The 20,522-nt window shown below is 35.8% G+C and overlaps 1 protein-coding gene across 1 annotated transcript in view; it reads right to left on the bottom strand.

The window, feature by feature from the left end:
• LOC110400102 (titin-like) overlaps positions 1-20,522 on the bottom strand; it is a 243,014-nt gene that overhangs the window by 95,174 nt on the left and 127,318 nt on the right. Inside the window, exons 117-136 of the mRNA XM_021399719.1 lie at positions 13,490-13,594; positions 12,879-12,956; positions 12,435-12,488; positions 12,122-12,208; positions 8,249-8,299; positions 7,013-7,408; positions 6,535-6,810; positions 6,054-6,329; positions 5,763-5,902; positions 5,152-5,278; positions 4,807-5,070; positions 4,429-4,695; positions 4,035-4,298; positions 3,440-3,579; positions 3,190-3,316; positions 2,810-3,076; positions 2,447-2,713; positions 1,716-1,982; positions 1,491-1,630; positions 403-529 (exon numbers count right to left, since the gene is read on the bottom strand). Of these exons, the coding sequence (XP_021255394.1) occupies positions 403-529; positions 1,491-1,630; positions 1,716-1,982; positions 2,447-2,713; positions 2,810-3,076; positions 3,190-3,316; positions 3,440-3,579; positions 4,035-4,298; positions 4,429-4,695; positions 4,807-5,070; positions 5,152-5,278; positions 5,763-5,902; positions 6,054-6,329; positions 6,535-6,810; positions 7,013-7,408; positions 8,249-8,299; positions 12,122-12,208; positions 12,435-12,488; positions 12,879-12,956; positions 13,490-13,594 (3,720 nt within the window). The remainder of the gene's footprint in view (positions 1-402; positions 530-1,490; positions 1,631-1,715; positions 1,983-2,446; positions 2,714-2,809; positions 3,077-3,189; positions 3,317-3,439; positions 3,580-4,034; positions 4,299-4,428; positions 4,696-4,806; positions 5,071-5,151; positions 5,279-5,762; positions 5,903-6,053; positions 6,330-6,534; positions 6,811-7,012; positions 7,409-8,248; positions 8,300-12,121; positions 12,209-12,434; positions 12,489-12,878; positions 12,957-13,489; positions 13,595-20,522) is intronic.

Raw genomic sequence — 20,522 nt, 5'->3', positions numbered from 1 at the left:
CATGTGGTCTGTCCCTGTCCATCACAGTCTTAACCCTATCCTCAAATATCACTGTGATCCCATCCTCTCAGGTTAACATGATATTTTAATGCTGTAAAGCCTTTGCTGTGATACTTTGATTTCATAACTACATATGATGCCAGATCATGAAGAAGCATTCAAGGCCATCTCCTTACCTTTTCTTCTCCTATGAGAATAAAGTATATATGACATTTAAATAAATAAATAAATAAATAAATAAATAAATATCAACATTCTTTAATTAAAAGATACAAAAGTAGCTTGAGTTGCTGTTCTGGAAATAATTGCCTTGGGTAGAGTACAAATATAGAGATTTTTCTACTCATACTAAAGAAGTATTGAGTATGTTGTTTTCACATAAGTAATTTCAAAGACACTTACGTTTCACTCGAAGGTGAGCACCAGATTTGGCATTTGCTGCTTGGAAATCTACTCCGCCAGCTTGATCTAAACGTACATTGTACAGTGTAAGAAAGTGCTTTTTGCCTTCCTCCTTGATTTCGCAGTCCTTCAAAAAGAAAAGTGAAGGAATTTTTTTCAGTATCTCTTTTTGTGCTCCTCAGCAGCCCATACTTCTCCTTAGACCATTCATCTGTTATGTTCTCCTACACTCAGAAAACTCAGGCCCACTGCCTCTAACATACTCTATAAACTTTCATTCATAGTGTACTCCCTTTCCTTTCCTCCTTTCTAATACAATCTAGAAAGAAAGAAAGTGCAAGAAGCAATATATTCATGAGGGTGGCATGTACGTGCTGATGGATTAGCCAATACATTCATCATATGCAGACCAATCAGAAGGCCAGAGAGAAATAGAAAATGGTAAGGCAAGCTTGTTTTGTGATCTTTTCTTGATAAGGGTCTTTCACCCAGACACTGATTTTCACGGAACTTTTGATCTTTGTGCATTATTCACATCAGCATTGTAACATCAAACATTGCCAAATTATTTCCTGTCATGATTGTACTGTTTCTTAAATTTCCAGATCCTACCAGTAAGGAATTAATAATATTTGATTAAGCCATATACAATTTTAAATGCATTTTAGCTACCATAGCAATAGTGAAGAGCTCTAAAATGAAATCTACATCTATTTAAAACAAACATAACTCAAAACAAACAAACAAACAAACAAAAAACCCCACAGAATCCAAAGTTTCTATTTTCAAATGCTATCACGCTTAACAGAATTCCATGAGGTCTTTGCACTTTGACTGTTAGGAACTGGCAACAGAGAGTGTATTTATGTAAAATAATTTATTATTTAGCTATTTCATATATTTTGTATTGTATTTCTATTCCATTTTGAAGGTTATTACTGAAAATTAAAATATTTTTACAAGTTACTCTTACTGAAAGTTGAATGAGTTTTCACTTAATTTCTGCACCTGCCTGCTTCTTCCTCACATTCCAGCTACATGTACATTGTTAATTCACATACAAGAAAGAATTTAAAATATGTGCTTACAGGTGATTCAGTCAGGGGTTCTCCTTTTAGCTTCCAATTGCCATGGACACCTTCCTCAGATATTTCAATATCAAAACGGGCAGTCTCTGTCTCAATCACCTCCACACTGTATAGTGGACGTATGATCTCAATATCTCTGTCTGAGTGGGTGAAAAAAAAAAAAGATTGATTCTCAGTCTCTAATGGATCCCAAAAGACTTCTTTGACATAGCAACCCAGCCCTACCTTCAATATTGAGGTTAGCAGAGGTTTGATCGGTACCACAATCACAAGTATACTGTCCAATGTCTTTCTTCAAAGCTTTCTTGAGTATAAGTATTCTCTTTTTACCATCAGCCTTAATAACAACATTCTTTGATGGAGTAATTGGTTTGCCATCCTTCATCCACTTCACTGGTGCATCTGCTTTGCTGATTTCACATTGTAAAATCACTTCATCTTTCTCTACAGCTGTGTAATCCTGAAGCTTCCCAGTGAAGTAAGGGTCTCCTTCTGCAAGTAAAAGGACAATGGATTCTTACTGTAAATACATTTCCTGTTGATGCCTTGTAAGAGTGATTAAATATAGTCCTAATAAAATTATTGCATAGTTCTGTTGCAAAAAGAGAAAACAAATATCTAAAAAGCAATTCAGTGTACTACTCATACTGCTGACAAAATGATTTCCCTCTTTTTGAGAACTTCAGAGCATCATGTAAGTATCTTATAGCTAATTTTGCCACGTCTGGATGAAAATTCAAAGTTATTTTAATTATCCTTTGTGAATGGGTAAATGAAGCCCAATGGAATACAAGCAAATTGTAAAGCACCATAAAATAGGTTTAGGTAAAGCAAACAACAACATAAAAAAAAAAAAAACAATCCCTGCCAAACCAAACAAATTCCAAGACCTTCTGGTTGTTCATTAGTAAGACTCTTCTGAAAATAACGTATAAATTTTTGCGGGGTATGCTTACCAAGAACAGTGAGTTTAGCTTCTGAGGATTTGCCCATAGCTTCCACTCTAATCTGAGAAGTATCATCAATAGTAAGATCTTTGATTGTGAGTGTATGAAATTTGCCATCATCTGTCATTGAAACCACTTTACTGGTATGTAATCGTTGGTCATTCTTGAACCAGACAACGGGGATATTTTCATGTGAGAGTTCCACTGTGAACACTGCAGTTTCTCGCTCCTTTTTCGTTACATCCTTGAGAGGAGTAATGAATTTCAGGCGAATACCTATGTCAACAAAATATTTCATTAGTAAAAATACTATGAATAAAAACTGTTCAAGGACAGCTATGGCACAACGCTTTCCTAGAAAGGCAGACAAACCTTCAATAATTAGCTTGGCACTCGTTCTTTTATCTTCAGCTTCAAACATATATTTAGCCTCATCATCAAATGCAACAGATTTAATAATCAGGGCATGTTTTGTTCCATCTGAAATTATTTCAAATCTTTCATCAGGAGTGATCTCTTGTGTTCCTTTCAACCAGCGGAAAGTTTTGGGTTCTCTGGACACTTCACATTCAAATTTGGCTTCATCCTTTTCAAAGACCTTCACATCACTTAGTGGAGTAATGAAGATGAGAGGCAATTCTGAAATCAAAGAAGAGCACTTTCAGTTCAGTAGTAGATTTACATAGAAACGGCTGTTACTAGATTTGTTCCAGTGCCCTGAGATACAGATGCTGGCAAAGTGCAAGCTGTACCTTTCACTTTCAGATTGGCAGCACTTTTAGCATTAGCAGCTTGGAAAGACACTTCTCCAGTCATATCCAGTCTGCAGTTATGAAGGATGAGAATATGCTTCTTCCCATCTTCAATGATTTCACACTCCTGGTGATAAAGAAAAAAGAACCCCTGAAATACGAGTATCCTAAGAAACTACTCACCAAACTTTACTATCAAATATGTTTTCCTAGTGTAAATTATGGTCTAAAAATAAAGCAGCAGTCTCACAGGTGAAGGTGTTAGGGTCTCTCCCTTCAGTTTCCATATGGGATGGACATCAGGCTCAGAAATCTCAATTTCAAAACGTGCTGTTTCACCAACAAATACTTCCACTCCATACAGCGGGCGCTCCACTTTAATTAAGCGAGCTAAAAGGAAAAAAAGTTCACATCTTCTTACTCATTTTATAACGTAGAAGATGTAGGACTGAAAAGGATCTGAACTCTCTCCTTATCCCTTCTTTAGGGAATTCAAAGGCTACTACTGATAAATGTGATCTCTTCATTAAAAATTCAAGGTTGGGTAGTCTACAACCTCTTTCTAAAATATGTCTGAAAGTTTATTTATTTTCAGCAAGAATATTTTTCTTCCTAATTAAGTCACATTTAATTAAGCTGATTTTTTTTTCCTGACTGTAAATGGACAGAGAAAAGAATGAGAATCACTGTCTTTACAACAGCCATTTAAATATATATTGTCTCTTCTTGTTAAAGTACTTGGTAATTGTTAATTTATATATTTCAACTATTTAACTATTATTTTCTATCAACTTTGTTTTACAAAGGCTTCAGTACTTTCCCTTAGCCAAGGTATGATGACTTACGCTCAACGCCAACGTTACAGTTCGTCTTGTCCGTTCCACAACTACACTCATAAACACCCTTGTCACCCTCTGCAGCCTTCTTGATTGTAAGGATACGGCGCAAGCCATCTGTTTTTATGGAAATTCTGCTTGAAGCAACTAGTTCTTCACCATCTTTGTACCATTTCACTGGGACATCTTTGCTAAGCTCACATTCCAGAATAACATCATCTTTCTCCACAGCACTGTAGTCTTGTAATTTCACAGTGAAGTATGGATCAGCCTCTACAAAAGGAATATTGGATATGAAACATTAAATTAGTGATACAAATGTATTATTTTGCCGTTCTCTACTTAAAAACATTGTTTATAATTATGATATAGTGTATTTTATATCGCATACTTAAGCAATTACCTAAGACTTTGAGATTTGCTTGTGTGTTCATATCCTTGACTACAGCTTTTATTTCGGAGATATCATCAAGTGTTACTTCTCTCATTTCTAGTTTATGAACTTTTCCTTCTGAAGTAATAAAAACAGTTCTGCTTGTGTGGAGTCTCTTATCATTTTTGTACCATTTCACTAGCATGTCTTCATGAGAAAGCTCAAACTGAAAGTGAGCTGTTTCTCCTTCTTTCACTGTTTGATCCTGTAGAGGTGAGATGAACTTCAGCCTCACACCTGTAGTGTAAAAATAAAGCATGAGTAAGTACCTCCAGAAAAAAAAGCTAATGTGGTTCTAAAACATACATTATATATATTTTTGTAACATTTTGTTCATAAGATACTTGCCTTCAACAAACAGTCTTGCTGTGCTCTTCTTGCCTTCAACTTCAGCAGTGTATTCTCCCTCATCATCAAACTGAGAATCATTGATTACAAGAATATGTTTCTTTCCATCTGCAATGATATCAAATTTTTCTCCAATCTTCAGTATATCAGTGCCCTTAGACCATATAACATTGGCTTCTCTGGTAAGGACACATTCAAATCTTGCTTGGCGTTTCTCAGGGACAGTGACATCTTTTAGGGGAACAGCGAAGTCCAGTTCAATTTCTAGAAACAAAACAGAACACATTATTTGTATCTGTGCTCAGAAATCTTTTTAAGTTGATGTTGTGTTTCATTTCACGGTACCTTTCACTGTCAGGATAGCTGTAGTAACTGCATTAAGAGCTTGGTAAAGGACTTCACCAGCTTGCTCTAACTTGACTTTGTGCAAAGTTAGGAAGCGTTTTCCTCCTTCAGCTTTGATTTCACATGTCTGCAGGGATGACAGACTTTGGTAAATATTATGCAAATTCATTACTGCTAGACATTTTTAATAAAGAAATTCTATAAGCATTTGATACACAGTAGAGTCAGAAAGACTGGAATTATTTCTCAAGAATAATTAACACTTTTACTGAAAAAGGATAATTAAAAAAATAGAGTGCGTTTTTTCAGCCTTCTACCCTTCCTGTAAATATATTGTTCCCTGTAATGTACATAGGTTATTTCTATTACTGTCTGAATAACGTGCCATAATCGTTTCTGAAAATAAAGCACTTCAAAAGATAGCCTTAAGGCATATCATCCTTACTTTGAGAACCACGTTCTTTTTAATCACCAAAATGTTTAGTCTTTCTACATTCTGGACTGAGTAAGAGTGACGTGTCTGCGAAAAATTTTACCATAAAGACTTAAGGGAACCTGTTCATAGCGTTTAATTCTAAGTAAGCTATGTTGTTAAATTCAAAGATGCTTACAGGTGAGGGTCGCAGGATTTCACCTTTCAGCTTCCATTCACCAGGAATGTCTTCTTCAGATATTTCCGTATCAAAGTTTGCTGTTTCTTTCTCGTAAACTGTAACATCCTCTAATGGCTTCAGAAGTTCAACTTCACGTTCTAGAATGCACAAATTAGCACATATGTAATTTGGTCAAGTTTTGATAGAGCTTTACAGGAACTCAGGTGACCATTTTTATTTTTGTTTAGAGATTTTGGAATTTTTTACATATGAGGTGATTAAATATATTGAAAATAAAAGATTCCTTACCCCCAAGGGTCAGTTTAGCTGGGTATCTGCGACCTTCAATTTCCACTGAATATTCTCCAATATCAGCAGGGCCAGCATTCTTAATTTTCAGGAAAATTTTATTTCCTTCTTTCAAGATTTCTGTCTTGTCAGTTGGTTCAGCAGGAATTTCCTCATCTCCTTTAAACCATTTAATATTTGGTGTATCCTTGACAATGTCACAGGTAAAAGTGGCTGTTCCTTTTGGCTTTACATGCTGGTCTCTTATAGGTTTTACTAGCCAGTCTCTTATCACTTCTGCATTATAAGAAGTTGCACAGAAATACAGGTTAACAGTCTTTTAATACAAACAGATGAATCATAAATAGAAGAAAGAGAACTTAACAGATTTTATACTACAGCTGCAGAAATGCTACCTACAAGTTTATATGGTAATACTATGGGGAAAATACCAATTTTAAAAGAGCCATAGAGAAAGGAGATGATGATTTTGATTGCTTACCTACTACCTTAACACAAGATGAGCATGATAGCTCAGAGTCTTCCACGGTAACAGTGTAGGTTCCAGCATCAGAATCATCTGAATCAGTGATGGTGAGGGAATGTGACAAACCAATAATACCCAGAGCAAATTTCCCAGGCTTGTCTTTGATGATCTTCCCATCCCTTCTCCAGACCACACTTCTTTCTTTATTAAGCTCACAGGTCAAGTACAGTGGCTGGCCTTTAACCACAGTGACCTCTTCTTCAAGTGTTTTCACAAACCGCACTGGGAGTTCTGAGGGAAACACATTATTTTGATTTGTCTCATTTGTATGGCATGATGAAGAATGTCTTACATACTAAATCAAACTTTGTAGTTATTGATGAAAACTAAAAGATGTATTTATCACTGTAAAATGTGATAATAAGATGTATTTATCACTGAGCTTTAGTAGGAGTTAGTCTTTAAATTACTGACAGATCTGAAATGAGATTACCTTCAACAATGAGTTTGGCAGTAGAGGTCTTCTCTTTGTTCCCTAGTCTTAATACACAAGTATATTCACCAGCATCTGACAGCTGGACATCAATGATATGCAGTTTCCTATCTTTGCCATCAGCAATAAACTTGTGCTTTGGGCTCTCTCGGATGTTACTTCCATCTTTCATCCAGCTGGTAATCGCAGTGGATGGTGAAATAAGGACTTCAAAGATTGCAGAAGACCCAACAGATTCTGCTTCTTTCAGCACTATATCTTTCATCTCTTTGACAAACTTCAGTGGCACAGCCTTCAGTTGATAAGTGAATGGAGGCTCTTCAGGAGGTTTTTCACCACCGCTACCTGGCCTGAGTTTCCTTCTTTCTGCATCTGCTGGTGAAGGTGTCTTCTTGGCTGTAATTCAGATTCAAAATAAATAATTTAATTGTTTTGCTTTCCTTGTAAGTTTCCCGTAGAGCCAAAGCGGGACCAGTTTCTGATCCACCTGCTTCACTGATGCATTTCACAGTGTTGCAGGGCCCGATGCATTTAATGGAGTTTCAATAGAGCTAGTAATTAGTGTTAAATTTCTGAGTTAATTTTAGAAGAACTGAAAAAGCTATCTGTACTAATAAAAGCATGCTGACCATGATTTACTATCATATTTCACAGATTTACTCTTGATCACCAAATCTCATCCATCGAGATCAAAACATAGAAAAACAGAATCATGCATTTACGTGTTGAATTTGAAGGCACAGGTATTTTCAGAGAAACTGTGTTTAAACTTTATAATAATCTGATTTGTATGAGAATCAAAGGGGTTTAAGCAGCTCTCCCACCGTCTCCTCTCTGCTCCCAGTAGGCAATGAAAGCAGATGCATAGCCTTGCTCACATTATACAGTTTTGCTGGAAGGCTGTGCAATCTCTAACTACATTCATACCATAGACAAGGTTGGTTCTGTCTAACAGTCTTATGACATCCAGCTATTGAGAAAAGCATGCAAAGGTTAACTGTCATTGCCCCTCAATGGCTGAATCAGCTGAAATTTTAAAGACATTTTCATTAAAAGTGTGCTTATTAACTACTAATGCTTAGGCAAAAACAACAGATCTTCCAAAATGCTATAAAACTGGGTAGTCTAATTTAGAAGACTGCTGAATAGTGATTTTTTTGCTCAAAGCATTATTTATAATTTGAGTTCAGGATTGTAAAACAATAGCAATGATAGCCATTTAGTAATCATTTTTACCTTTGACTGGGCTGATCCCCTTTGGAGTTTCTTCTTTTGTTGGCTTGGCCTCTGAAGCAGAACAGCAATATTATTAGGAATGAAGCTAAATAAACATGTGTATTAAAATTAAGACAAACATTTCTTTTACAAATCATATTTTCTCCTCCTTTTGTTATATACACATAGAAGGGGAGGAAGATATAGACATATATATTTATACAACTTATGCTGTCTATATCTGAATGGCAAGTTCAGCATTTTGGAGACTGGGAAAGCCATATATTCAGCACTGGAGACCAAAAGGCAGCTAAGGAGCTCCTAATGCTTCCATTTATTGTCCAGTAAAATTCTGTCATTCCCTAACACTTCACTCACAATTTGGCTCTTGATCAGTACCTCCCTGTCAATCAAAACAGTTGAAGTACCTATTACAAATTATGTGTATTATTTGAGAAAAAGCACACACACTTACTAATGGAGACAATGAAAATATAAGCTGTATAAATTAAATACATTCCAGGACAATGTGATATTCTCACAACTGAGGGATGTTCCATAGGTTGTCCAACCTATGATGACTCATATAAACTTCTGAAAATATTTGCCATGCTATGCTGCTTCTTATCATGATTTGTGAAGGAAAATATAATACATACTTCTAGCGTCAGAATGATATGAATGAAATGCAGGACAGATTTTATTGCAGTGGATGGAAAAATGAATGCTAGAAAAAATGTGCAAGTATTTCTGAGAAGACAATAGCACGCATCATAATTTATACAGTCTTACAAAAGTGTAACATTCAGACAATGAATATAAACTGCACAAATATACGTACATATGGGTAAGACAAACATGTAAAGGGTGGCTGAACGCCACTAGAGTGGATGGAAATGTGAATGGTGTTAACGAACAAACATTGCAATGGCAAATGGTACTTTCTCTTGAAGCAAATAGTACAAGCACTCTGTGGTAGAATTTGGCAGTAGTCTTCCTCACCTCGCTTTGCACGAGACTTAACAGGAACATCCAGAACTTGATGTGTTTCTCCAGATGCATTCAAATTCCTGTAATCACTCAAAAGGCTACTGGCCTGCTCAATCACATGAGCATGTTCTGACTTCCAGTACTCTTTCTCTCCTTCCACTTTCTTGGGAGTGATTATCTTACCTATGCTAGAGGAGTAAGTGATTTCTCCACTTGCAGGGATTCCTTTACCTGGTGTTATTTTGCCTGGAAGTATTTCCTTCTCTTTTTTCTTGGTAACAGATGTGCTTTTTCTAATGTCATTTTCAGCTGCTGGTTTTTCATCTGATATACCTTCTGTCTCTTCAAGCACTCTTCCAGAAAGATTCACTTCTTCCACAGTCAAAGGAGCTTTCTTTTCATCAGTTTTAACTTCGGTGCTTTTGAGACCTGGAGCTTTTTCACTTTCATCCTGAGTGGTATGAAGCTTCAGAAACAGTTTTTTATCTTGACTCCTTGGTGGCTGAATAGGAATTTTCTTTGCTGACTCATTTCTGTTAGCTATTTCATCGCCAACTCCCTTTTTATATTCTCCTATGGAAACTTCACTTTTCATTCCTTCACCTCTAATCACTGTATCAAATTCTTGTTTTTCCATCGGCAGCCCTTGAGGGGCATTTGACTGTCTAAATTTGTCTTTTTTTAAGTGGGTGCTGAAAATAGTTTTGTCTTTCTTCTCTGACATAATCCTTCTGCCTGGTTTTTTATCACTTAGTAGTGCTTTCCCAGTCAACAATGTTTCTAAACCCTCCTCATGATGGACTTCAATGGGTTCTCCTTCCTCTGCAGAATACTTTTCTCCTGTTTTCATTTCCACTACTTGTGGGTTAAGAATACACTGTTCAAAGTCTCTGTGAGCTTTTACTCTAGGACTCACCTTTTCTTCATTGGGGTGTTCCAGGTCAACATCTTTTTTCAATGCTGGTTCAGTAGTCTCATTAGACAGTTCTAAGGAATGTAGTTCCAATGATGTAAAGTCCCTTTTCTCATCTTTCTCATCATGAATAATTTCCATTTTCTTTGCTTCTTTACTAAGAATCTTATACGTAGGAATTTCAGCTGCTGAGGTACCAGATTTCTTCATCTGTTGAGCTTTCTTCTGCATATCACAGTCCTTCATGGATTCTCTAAGAGGAATTTCTGATTTCTCTAGAGAAAATTCTGCTCTCTCTTCTTCAATGGTAAGCAAAGGAGTATCAGTTATTTCTGCTTCTCTGATAATCTTTACAAATGAAGTTTTATCCTTAATGGGAGGTTCTTCATGTTGCAAACTGATGTTTGATTTTCTCTCTTTTCTTAGAAACCTTTTCTTGTCTCTGGGTATAAGACTAGGTACATACGTTGATTCATTTTCCTCTCCTTTTTCATGTGCAGGAATCTCTCTTTCCTGAAGAATCCTAGACTTGTCAGAGACTCTCCCTATAGCGCCTTCCTCATGAACAGTCAGTTTAGCTTCATCCCCCTTTCCTTCTCTGGAAACTCTATCCTCATGTTCAGATGATATATAGATCAATGGCAATTTCTCATCAGCTAGAAGCGGTTCATTCTTTTCATAAATAATGTGATCTATCGCAACTTCTCTTGTCTCACCTGTAGGGGTGGGAGTCCTTCTTGCAATTAAATGTGTCATTTCTAGCTCCTCTCCTTCAGGAGGCCGCACAAAATATTTAAGAGGTACTTGTTCCTGCTCATATCCCTCTGATTTTAGTATTCCATCAGCTGTTTCCAGCAAGGTTTTTAACTCAAGTGGCTCTACCATCTGAATGTCCAGAACTGTCTCCTTAGGACTTACTCTCTCTTTAACATGTGCACGTTTCTCAAATGATATCTTCTTTAACACAATTGACTCAGTCTTGTCTTCTTCCACTGGGGGCATTTTACCTTTATGCTTTAGTAAAGATGGTGCATCAGGTTTTTCTGCAGCTACAAAGATTTCACAGGTAACTTAGAGAGTTAAAATCCAAAAGAATAAGCATCAAGAACAATATATTTTAAGACAAAATCTCCAGCTATACCTGAAATAAAGTGAACATAGAACAATTTTTCTTCACACAACACAGACTATACAACAAAACACAAAACAAAACAAAAAAGATAAGAATGACACAAACAGGACAGAAAGTAAACTGCCATGGTACAGAGCATCATCCCAGTAGTTTACCAGTCCAAATTCAATCCAGGTTAAAAGGAGAAAAAGTGATGTTTCTCTAGGACCTGGTTGCCTATATAAAATGGATAGTAGTGTCACTACATCATCTAATCAATTTCCCTCTGAATGATGGGTGAGCAGCATCTACATCAGCTCTACTGATGGACTTCAGATTTGGAATGCTTCAAGGAGGAGAAAGAACTATTTGTTCATAGTGAGGTATGACTCAGAGTCCTAAGCATATCATAAAAATACCAATACGCTGTTTCTTCAACACAACTGCCTCTTTATCTCAGGATTTCCATAACAAATTACAAAGCAGAAGACAAAATAATGCAGGGATTATTTAGAAATATGTGTAATCTTCCATTTACAACGGAGAAAATTCAAGATGCAGTTCACAAGACATACATCAGAACATAAACAACATAAATGAATAAACAGAATACACAAATTTCATAGTAGGACAATAAATACAAGCATACATTTCACAATCCAGAAACAACAGCACAGATTCATCTCAGTGGTATTCCACAGAGATAAGCTTCACATTAGGTGACAGTATCAAGGACATCAGGATCTTGAGACAGGATCTAAAATTACCTGGTCATGAATGAGTTATATGATTGTACAGCTCTTAATTGTCTTTATCTTTAAAGTATTTAGGTATCTTACAGAGAAAAGCCCTATGAGTAGCATAGAACTATCATAAATACCTGCTTTCTTTCCAACAACAGGAGTTGTCACCGGTGCAGTAGTAATAGCTGGTGCTGGTTCTGCTGCCGGTTTTGGAGATTTTAAAGCTGTAGGGAAAAAAAATTAAAAAGGAGTTCTCATTTATTTATTTCAATGAATACTTTTAAGCACAATATTCTCTAAGATGTTCTGCGGAGTATATGACAGTTCCAGCCCTTATAGTACTAAAGCTGACATGTATTTTTAATGTAATTTTAAGGAGAAATCTCTAAACAAAAAAGACAAGGTGTACAAATAAGGTTGCACTGGTATTCATGGCTAAAGAAGTCTTACCTACTGCAGGTTTAGGTTCAGGCCCAGGAACCGGGATAGCTGCCTGCTTAGGTTCTGGCATTTCAAACACAGCAATTACAAATAGGTTAATTTACATGTTTTATAATCTCATTGGACATAAAATTTACAAGCAACAATACAGACAGAGTTAATGAAGGACAGACTTGATTGTTTTTAATTGATTTTTCCAGCAAGCAAGCAAGAAATTTACTTGAGATGAACTCTTTTAAAGCAGGATACAGTAGAAAAAAAAAAGATGGTTTTTTCAAGCACTGAAGAATCAAAGACAAAAAGAAATCCTGAAGAATGCAAAGTGGTTAACAAGTATCCAATAGTCACGGACAGAAGGGATGACAAAAATGCATTAGTTTAATTTATCATGATATGCAGCAATTAATAAAATTTAGTTGCTGCAATAAAGAAAAGAGCATCACACATCTGTACCTTTTGGTGGTTCAGGCACATGTTTCTCCTCCTTTTTAATGACAGGTATCTCAGTTTTCTTCTTAGGAACTTCTGGGACTTTAAAACATTATTTTGTAAGATATATTGAAACACCTTAAATCCCCAAATACCTCTCTCCCCGATATAATTAAAAGTTTTCATTCTTTTTAGACTGAAAGAGTTTGAGATGTTGTTACATTTTAAGAACATGCATTTTTAAGGGTAGGATTTGAATAAATTAGAAACAGTAAAATGGACAAAAGGACACATATTTGCAAGACCTTAACTAAAAGAATATTTGGATTAACCGTTTCACTGCAGTTATATTTTTATCAGTTTTATAATATACTTGTAAATTTCTCTTCTATACTGATTGACAAGTAATCACACAGTGTAGAATTCAGATCCAAATGCATATGCCAAATTTGGAAGTGCTTCCAGCAAAGCTTTGGTTCACACAATTACATTTATGAAAGCCATCTATTAAAATCTGAATTTCAAAATTCAGAGAATGTTGGAACTCTGCATTTCAGAGAATGCTTTCAAAAAGTTGTACTGTTTTTTTTTTCCACAAACTTTTCTACCAGATAGATTTGAATGTAAACTAGTACCTTCAGGTTTCTTTATTTTTTCTACTGGTGTAGGTACTGGTTTAACTTCAGGTTTAGGTTCTTTCTCTGGTTTAGGTTCTTCCTCTTCTGGTTTCTTTTTAAGAACTTTAAAAGAAAAGTAATTTCAGTTTTTAAAGCACAGGTAAATAAATGAATAAGATAGATAGTGAGAAAGACAAAAGCCTAAACATATATAAACAATAATGAAGAAACAGGCATATACAGGAAGATACTATTCTGAAAGCATTTTAAAAGTCATCTAGAGCAAAAGTATGCTTTAATTAAGATCACTCTCTCTGAGAGGAAAGATGTTAACTGTCTATGATAGAATACAATTTCTTATCATAGAACTTTTATGGAAAATATATAATGGGTACATATTTCAGGAGAATAAGAGAAGATAAAATATTATATTTTAAAACAACATTATCTATTTATGCACTATTCATCAATAGGTTAGTTAATAAATAATTAACTTCATGTCAAGTAATTTTTAATCCACAAATATCCAATATGAACTTCAAAATGTTCTACTAGATTAAATAACATCACTTCAGTTCCCTAATGCTTGCTTTTCAATACATTTTAGGAACTGTTCTTAACGTATTGCTGCATCTATGGTGAGTGAATATTGGATTAATTCTATAAAGATTTACTTGGCAGATAACTGTCTGTATACAACATTTGAATGACTTCTGTGAATCTCGTGTTTTATTCTGAGAGAAAAAGTGCATGTCTTACAATTTAACAATGAATTACCAAACATAATAATGCATTAATAACTGAAGTTACAGGTGATTTTCATGGAGAAAATGAAAGATTCTGGATTAAATATCTATTCACTTCCACCAGGGAAGAAAACTATAATATTCAGTTGTTGTATTTGGAGAGCTCTAATTTATATCTTGTCTTGGTCTCGTTTTACTTATTTTTGTCCTGTCAGATATGCATTTGGGTATCTAATGAGATTCAGGTGAAAAACTGACCAACTGTGTTTTATTGGATTGTCTAAAATTTGAAGATGAACTACAAGGTACATGGGCATGAATGATCATTCAGTATTTCAAAGAGAATGGGAATTACTACTTCTTTTTTAAGCTTTGAGCACAAAGTAATTTGGAAGGCTCGAGACTTTGCATGAAAGGAAAGCAATGTCCAATAGAGCCACTGGACCCTAGGAGCAGTGCAGTACTTCCAAGAAAATCATAAAAGAAAATGCCACATTTTTAGTAAAATCTACAACAGATTTTTAGTAAAATCTACAACATCACAGGAAAATATATAGGTGTCCACAAACTGAAGACACTGAAAAATTGACAGCTTTCGTATAGGCTTTATAGAGAACAGAAAACAGAAGAGTTACAGCAGTGAACCAGATTCTCAGCATTCTACTCTGTTTTCAGCACAGATCCTTTGGATTTGACTAATTTTTGAGATGCCCTTGCTTTAACTCTTCAGTTATAAAATCCACGATAAACACATATAAAGTAATACAATATTTACGTAATTTTCCACGCCACACAAAGCAACATTACTTAGGAGAACATACTGAACAATGTTAGTATGCTGGGTTTTTATACCACTATAAGTTACTATACCTCTTTTCAAAACAACTTCTTCTTTCGGTGGAGGGGTAACTTCAGGAATTACTCTACGAGGTTTCTTTACAAGTCCAGGAACTTAGAAGAACATTATTCCAGATTTTATTATAGGTTCATATCAGTAGGAAGAGCTAACCAACAACTAACCACCCCAAACACATAAATGAAGTGCTGGTCCACTATTGAACATTCAAAGCAAAGAACTGCTGAGATTGAAGTCAATATTTTCAATCAACTTCCCATATTATTTGTTCACAGTGGTCTTAAAGGCCTATGCACAAGAGTAAATGTTCATACAAAATAACAAAAGTGAAGTGCGGTCTAAGAAAACTAGAAGAGTTATGCATTCGAAGAGAGTTATCATAGTTACGTTTTAACTCTTTCATTACATTCAACTGCACTACCTATTATATTCATAGTCAGTTTAATCTCTAAATTTAAGAAGCGTTAAGTAGAGATATTTATACGGTGCTGTTTAGAACCCTAGTACATATGAAAAATGCAAAGGAGTACTTGTAAAGTGCCTTGCTCAATTCATCTTTTGTAAGCTAATTCTGGAAGTGTCTTTTCACAAAATTAAGTTACATTTCAGGCAAATAATAAGTATGGATGGACAATGCTATATACATTTAAACAGCAAATTCTTATTTCTCTGTAAGCAGAGAACCGGAATAAACATCTACACAAATGACAAAACTTATAAAAACACTTTCTTATTCTTCTGTGATTATCTTTTTTTGTATCTCACAAATTGCAAAATGGGAAATTAACGAGGACAAAAATATAAGAACACAAATATTTCTATTCAAGACTAGAGTCCATTCTTGAAGTATAATCTAAGAAAGGCATCATTTGATATTTTTGAACACATTAAGGAAGAATATACTGAAAACTGTAAGTCTTGGTCCAAAAGATGCCTCAGAGAATTAAGATGTTTCTGTTAGGTAGCTACCTTTAGCAGGTGGGGGTTCCAATTGTGGAGCCTCAGCAGGTTTTGCTGTCACAACTTTCTTCCTTGCTTCAGGAGCTTTAAAGAAAATTATTTGAATTTTATCATATACATAATTAGATTCCAAAAACAAATAACTTTCCCAAAAATCCAGGTAGCTGGTTAATACTAGTGGCATTGTAGAAAGACAAGAGCTACAAAGGTAAGCTTCTGGTTGATTAGAAGTTTAGAAGAAGTCTGATGAAGTGAAGCACAGTTGATTTGAAACCTCTGTTTACAAAGCAGCATCAACAAATTATGGATGGGGATTCTTTTCATTTGTAAGAACATGTAAAAAATAGAAGAATTATGTTAAGGATAGAAGAATGCGTTAACTTTCTAAAGATTTTTGAGAATACATTTATTTACTCCAGAATTATTGAAAAGAATGCATGCAAACTGACTTGGCATAATACTAGTTAAATATGGTAAGTTAAAAAAAAATATTTACCCACAATATGCTGAAAATTCATAAAGATTTAGCATTAGTAAGATGCCCCATTAGAGTGATAATAGGGAAGGAAAAAAAAATCCAGTGATATGTTTTAAAGCACACTTCTTAAGATTTACCAGTGTGATTAAAAAGGATTACATGTCTGAATTCCCCCTGTTAATGGCGGCTTCAGATGCTTATACCTTTAAGTAGTTCTTTTGCCAGTTTAATATCTTCTGTTGGTGCAGGAGCTGCTGGCTTTCGCTTTTCAGGAATCTTCTTTTCAGGTTCTGGTGCTTTAAATAACATTAGATATATTTAGAATAAATGGACTACCACAGTAGGCATATGAAGAGTGCAAATGTAAAGACGATCATTTTCCATTTCCAATGAAGTTAATGAAAAAATCTCATTGGTCAAACGGGAGTAAGAAAGAGTCTAAGGCTATTGCTCTGTAGCTTACACAAAACACAAACATTCAAGCTGACTTAAAAAAGCATGTTAATAACATGAGGAAAAAGATGGGAAAACAAATGATAAGAAGAATCCAGTTGACAGGAAACAAAGTGAAAGTACCTAAAATATTTTGTGTGTTATACTTAGAAGAATTAAGAGATCTGAACTCGTTTGCAACATGTAACAGAGAAAGAAATACATGGAGACCAACACCATACAGGTACATTTGTGGAAAACAACAGAGCAAGAAAAATCTGTGCAGTAATGAAAGAGGAAGCTGTCTGAAAGCCTTTAGGTAGTCTATATACCTTTAACTGGTAAAGCTTCTTCTACTTCTGTAACTGAAATTTCTTCTGTTTCTTCAGCTTCATTTTCCTTTTCAATTTCATATTCTTTAAAGAACATTGACAACTGGTGTAAGTTTCCAATGATAAGATCATTGCAGACATCAATAAAAAGAATGCTACTCCAATACACACAGACAAATACACGTTAGAATACATGATCACTCAGTATCAGTTCATACAGCTAACCTTGCAGTTAATGTATTCCTTGAGAAAACTGTTTTATCTGCAAGTATAATTCAGGGTTGTGTGAAGGATAGTATTTTTTTCTGCATACAATATAAATGAAATAAATTTTAGATAGTAATTATAACTGGAGAAAATAAAAACTCGAATGCTCTCAGTTCATTCAAGATTATGACAGCAATATAAATACTAGGTTTCAAGAAACGAGAATTTAGTGAGAATTGATTATTGCCTAAAAGTGAATAATAAAGGATACTCTTTCTTAAGAATATCCAATGTAGAACCATATGAAAATATTTAATTTTAAAGTAATATTTTACTCTCATTTTTGAAACTGTAATAATAGTAGAGATAAAAAACATAGATTGGTATAATCTAAAATGTGAAGTGAACAAATTACAAGAACTAGAATGGGAAAAAAGAAGAAATCTATTTTTTAAAACATACATTTGGATGAAAGGACTGTCTTTACAATAGTAGCCATGATGGTATATACCTTCACTTGGTAGTGGTTCAGGTATTTTAGGAAGAGCAACAGGTACTTCCTCCTCTGAGACAACTTTCTCGGGGACCTCAACCACTTTAAAAAAAATATTAATTCATTTTATTTACATGTACATAAATGTGTGTATGAAACATAAAAAGAAAATGACAACTACCACAAAGAAAATAACAGTGAATAACAGTTTCCACAACAATAAAAGAGTGTTTGTGTTCTAAACAGGAAGTCAACAAGGCTGACACAATTGACACACTTTACAGACTCAGTTATGAACGAAGAAAAAAGAAACAGAAAAGGCATATTCTAAGAAAGTGCCTTCTAGCCATATATACCTTTGGCTGGAGGAGGCTCTGGTTTTTTGAATTCTGGCTTTTTAGGTGTTATAGGGGTCACTTTCTCCCTTGGGACAGTTCTCTCTGTCACTTCTGGTGCTTAAAAGATATTTAATTTTCATTTTTGTGAATACTGAATCATACACAAACACAATATAGAAAAGTGCCAATGATGAAAAAAAGATTAAGATCAATAACTAAGATTAAGAACACGAAGAATAAAATTTTCGGAGACACAACACACTGAAATATGTAAGTACTGCATATATCATTGAAAATAAAGAAGAAAATAAAGAATTGTCTCTGTCACCTTTCAATGGAGGAACATCACGTTTTTTAAGAACAGGTACAGGCTCTGGTTTCTTGGGCAGAGCCACAGGCTCTGGTTTCTTGGGCACTGGCACAGGCTTCTTGGGCACTGGCACAGGCTTCTTGGGAACAACCACTGGAACCTCTTCTTTTGGCTCCTCCTCCTCAATCACCTCAGGCACTTTAAAGATATTAGTTCCTTTTACTTGACAGGGACAAAGATCAGCAAACAGCCTAATGGCAAGCAGCAAAGCAGGAAACCAAGCCCTCAGCACGCTACTGGGACTCTTCTTCAGCCATCCACTCTTCCTTCAGGTGGACTGCTTGCAGCAAAGAGCCTAAGCACGGGCTTATGGCAGGGCATGTGCCCCAGACCAGCCCCACCCGCTCTGCCACAGGCCCAAATAGGCATGTACGGACACAAGGTGGCTAAACGCAGCTCACAGCCCTCCCCACAGAAGGCAGAGGGTCAAAGAGCTGTCAGCACTGCGTCAGCCCAGAGAGCGGGCAGGTGCTTTCAGGACACCACCATATACCTTCAACTGGAGGAGCTTCTGGCTCTTCAGGTTCTGCCACAGGTACTGCCTCTTCCAGTGCTTCCTCCTCCTCTTCCTCTTCCACGGCCTCTGCCTCCGGCATCTCAGGCACTTCAAAGATATTAGTGGGGTTCATTTTATAGTGATGAAAAGATTGGCCAAAGAGGAACAAACACCAGAGCAAAGCAGACGCTGAACACCACAAAAGTGTGACCAAAACCTCACACACTGCAGCACAGTTTGCCCAACATTCACAACTTCAAGAGTCTCAGATTTAAAATAAAGACAGGCCAAAAGAGGGTAGAACAACACTCAAGAGAAGCAGATTAAGTATCTTCTCAGTCTAGTTATCCACAAGGTCAGGTACCTCTGGCTGCTGGAGGCTCTGGTGCTTTGGCCATGGCCACAGGTATTTCTTCTTCTCGAGTAGCCTTCCTGGGCACTTCAGGTGCTTTAAAGATATTAGTAACAGTCAATTTGACAAATTATACAGGAAGATGAACAATGAAACATAAACCAAAGGTATGCTCACAAAAATAAGCAAACTGGCCGCCTGGTATGAATCCCGTCCTTTTCTCACTCTCTCACACAAGCACACACAGACACAGAGCGCCTGTGTTTAGGTTCTGTTTATGTTACTCTAGGGCAATGTGTGAGTTAAGATACTCCGCTGTATACTCAGCAGCCTTCTGTTCTCACAAGGATAAACTGCCACTTTCAGCCCTGTTAGCTCCCTGGGAACAGCCTCAGCTCATGTTATCTACTGTCATTCCTTGTAAAGCTCCTGGTGCCTTGCGTTCAGCAGCACAGGTGGTGGTAGGGTGAGGAACACAAATCCCACTTCATCTCTATTTCTGTCCTTCTCCATTTCCACTCTTTGTTTACCCTTTTCACTCTACTGCCTTATTTCATCTTAAGTATCTTATTTCTTCTTTCAGTTCGTCCCTCACTGCAGCAACTCCCACACTTGGATTTTATAAACCATTCCTTCATTATATTCTCTAAATGTATCTGATTATTCTTTTAGCACTTACTAAGATATCGCTTCTTCTTACTCCCATCATATGTGCATTTCTGAATAAAAATAGGTTTTTGATTTTGAAAGACTTGTGCTTACGATACACTGTCACTCAGACAGTCATGGAGTCATGAAGACCTTTGCTGTGTCCATTTAAGATGATAATGATTGGCAGTCTCTGATAATCCTACGGTCTTAGAAATCAAAATTTTTGTTTCTGATGATCCAGAATATGAAAACGTAACAATAAATTCAAAATATCCCTTGGGTTGTGAATAAAGTCTACTAGGTAACTGAATTCCCAATTCAGTGCCAAACTGAAAAATTT

This window comes from Numida meleagris, chromosome 5 (assembly GCF_002078875.1).
Source record: "Numida meleagris isolate 19003 breed g44 Domestic line chromosome 5, NumMel1.0, whole genome shotgun sequence".
Taxonomy (NCBI): domain Eukaryota; kingdom Metazoa; phylum Chordata; class Aves; order Galliformes; family Numididae; genus Numida; species Numida meleagris.
The sequence above is the reverse complement of the archived record's forward strand: the minus strand, read 5'-3'. Positions and strand labels throughout refer to the sequence as shown.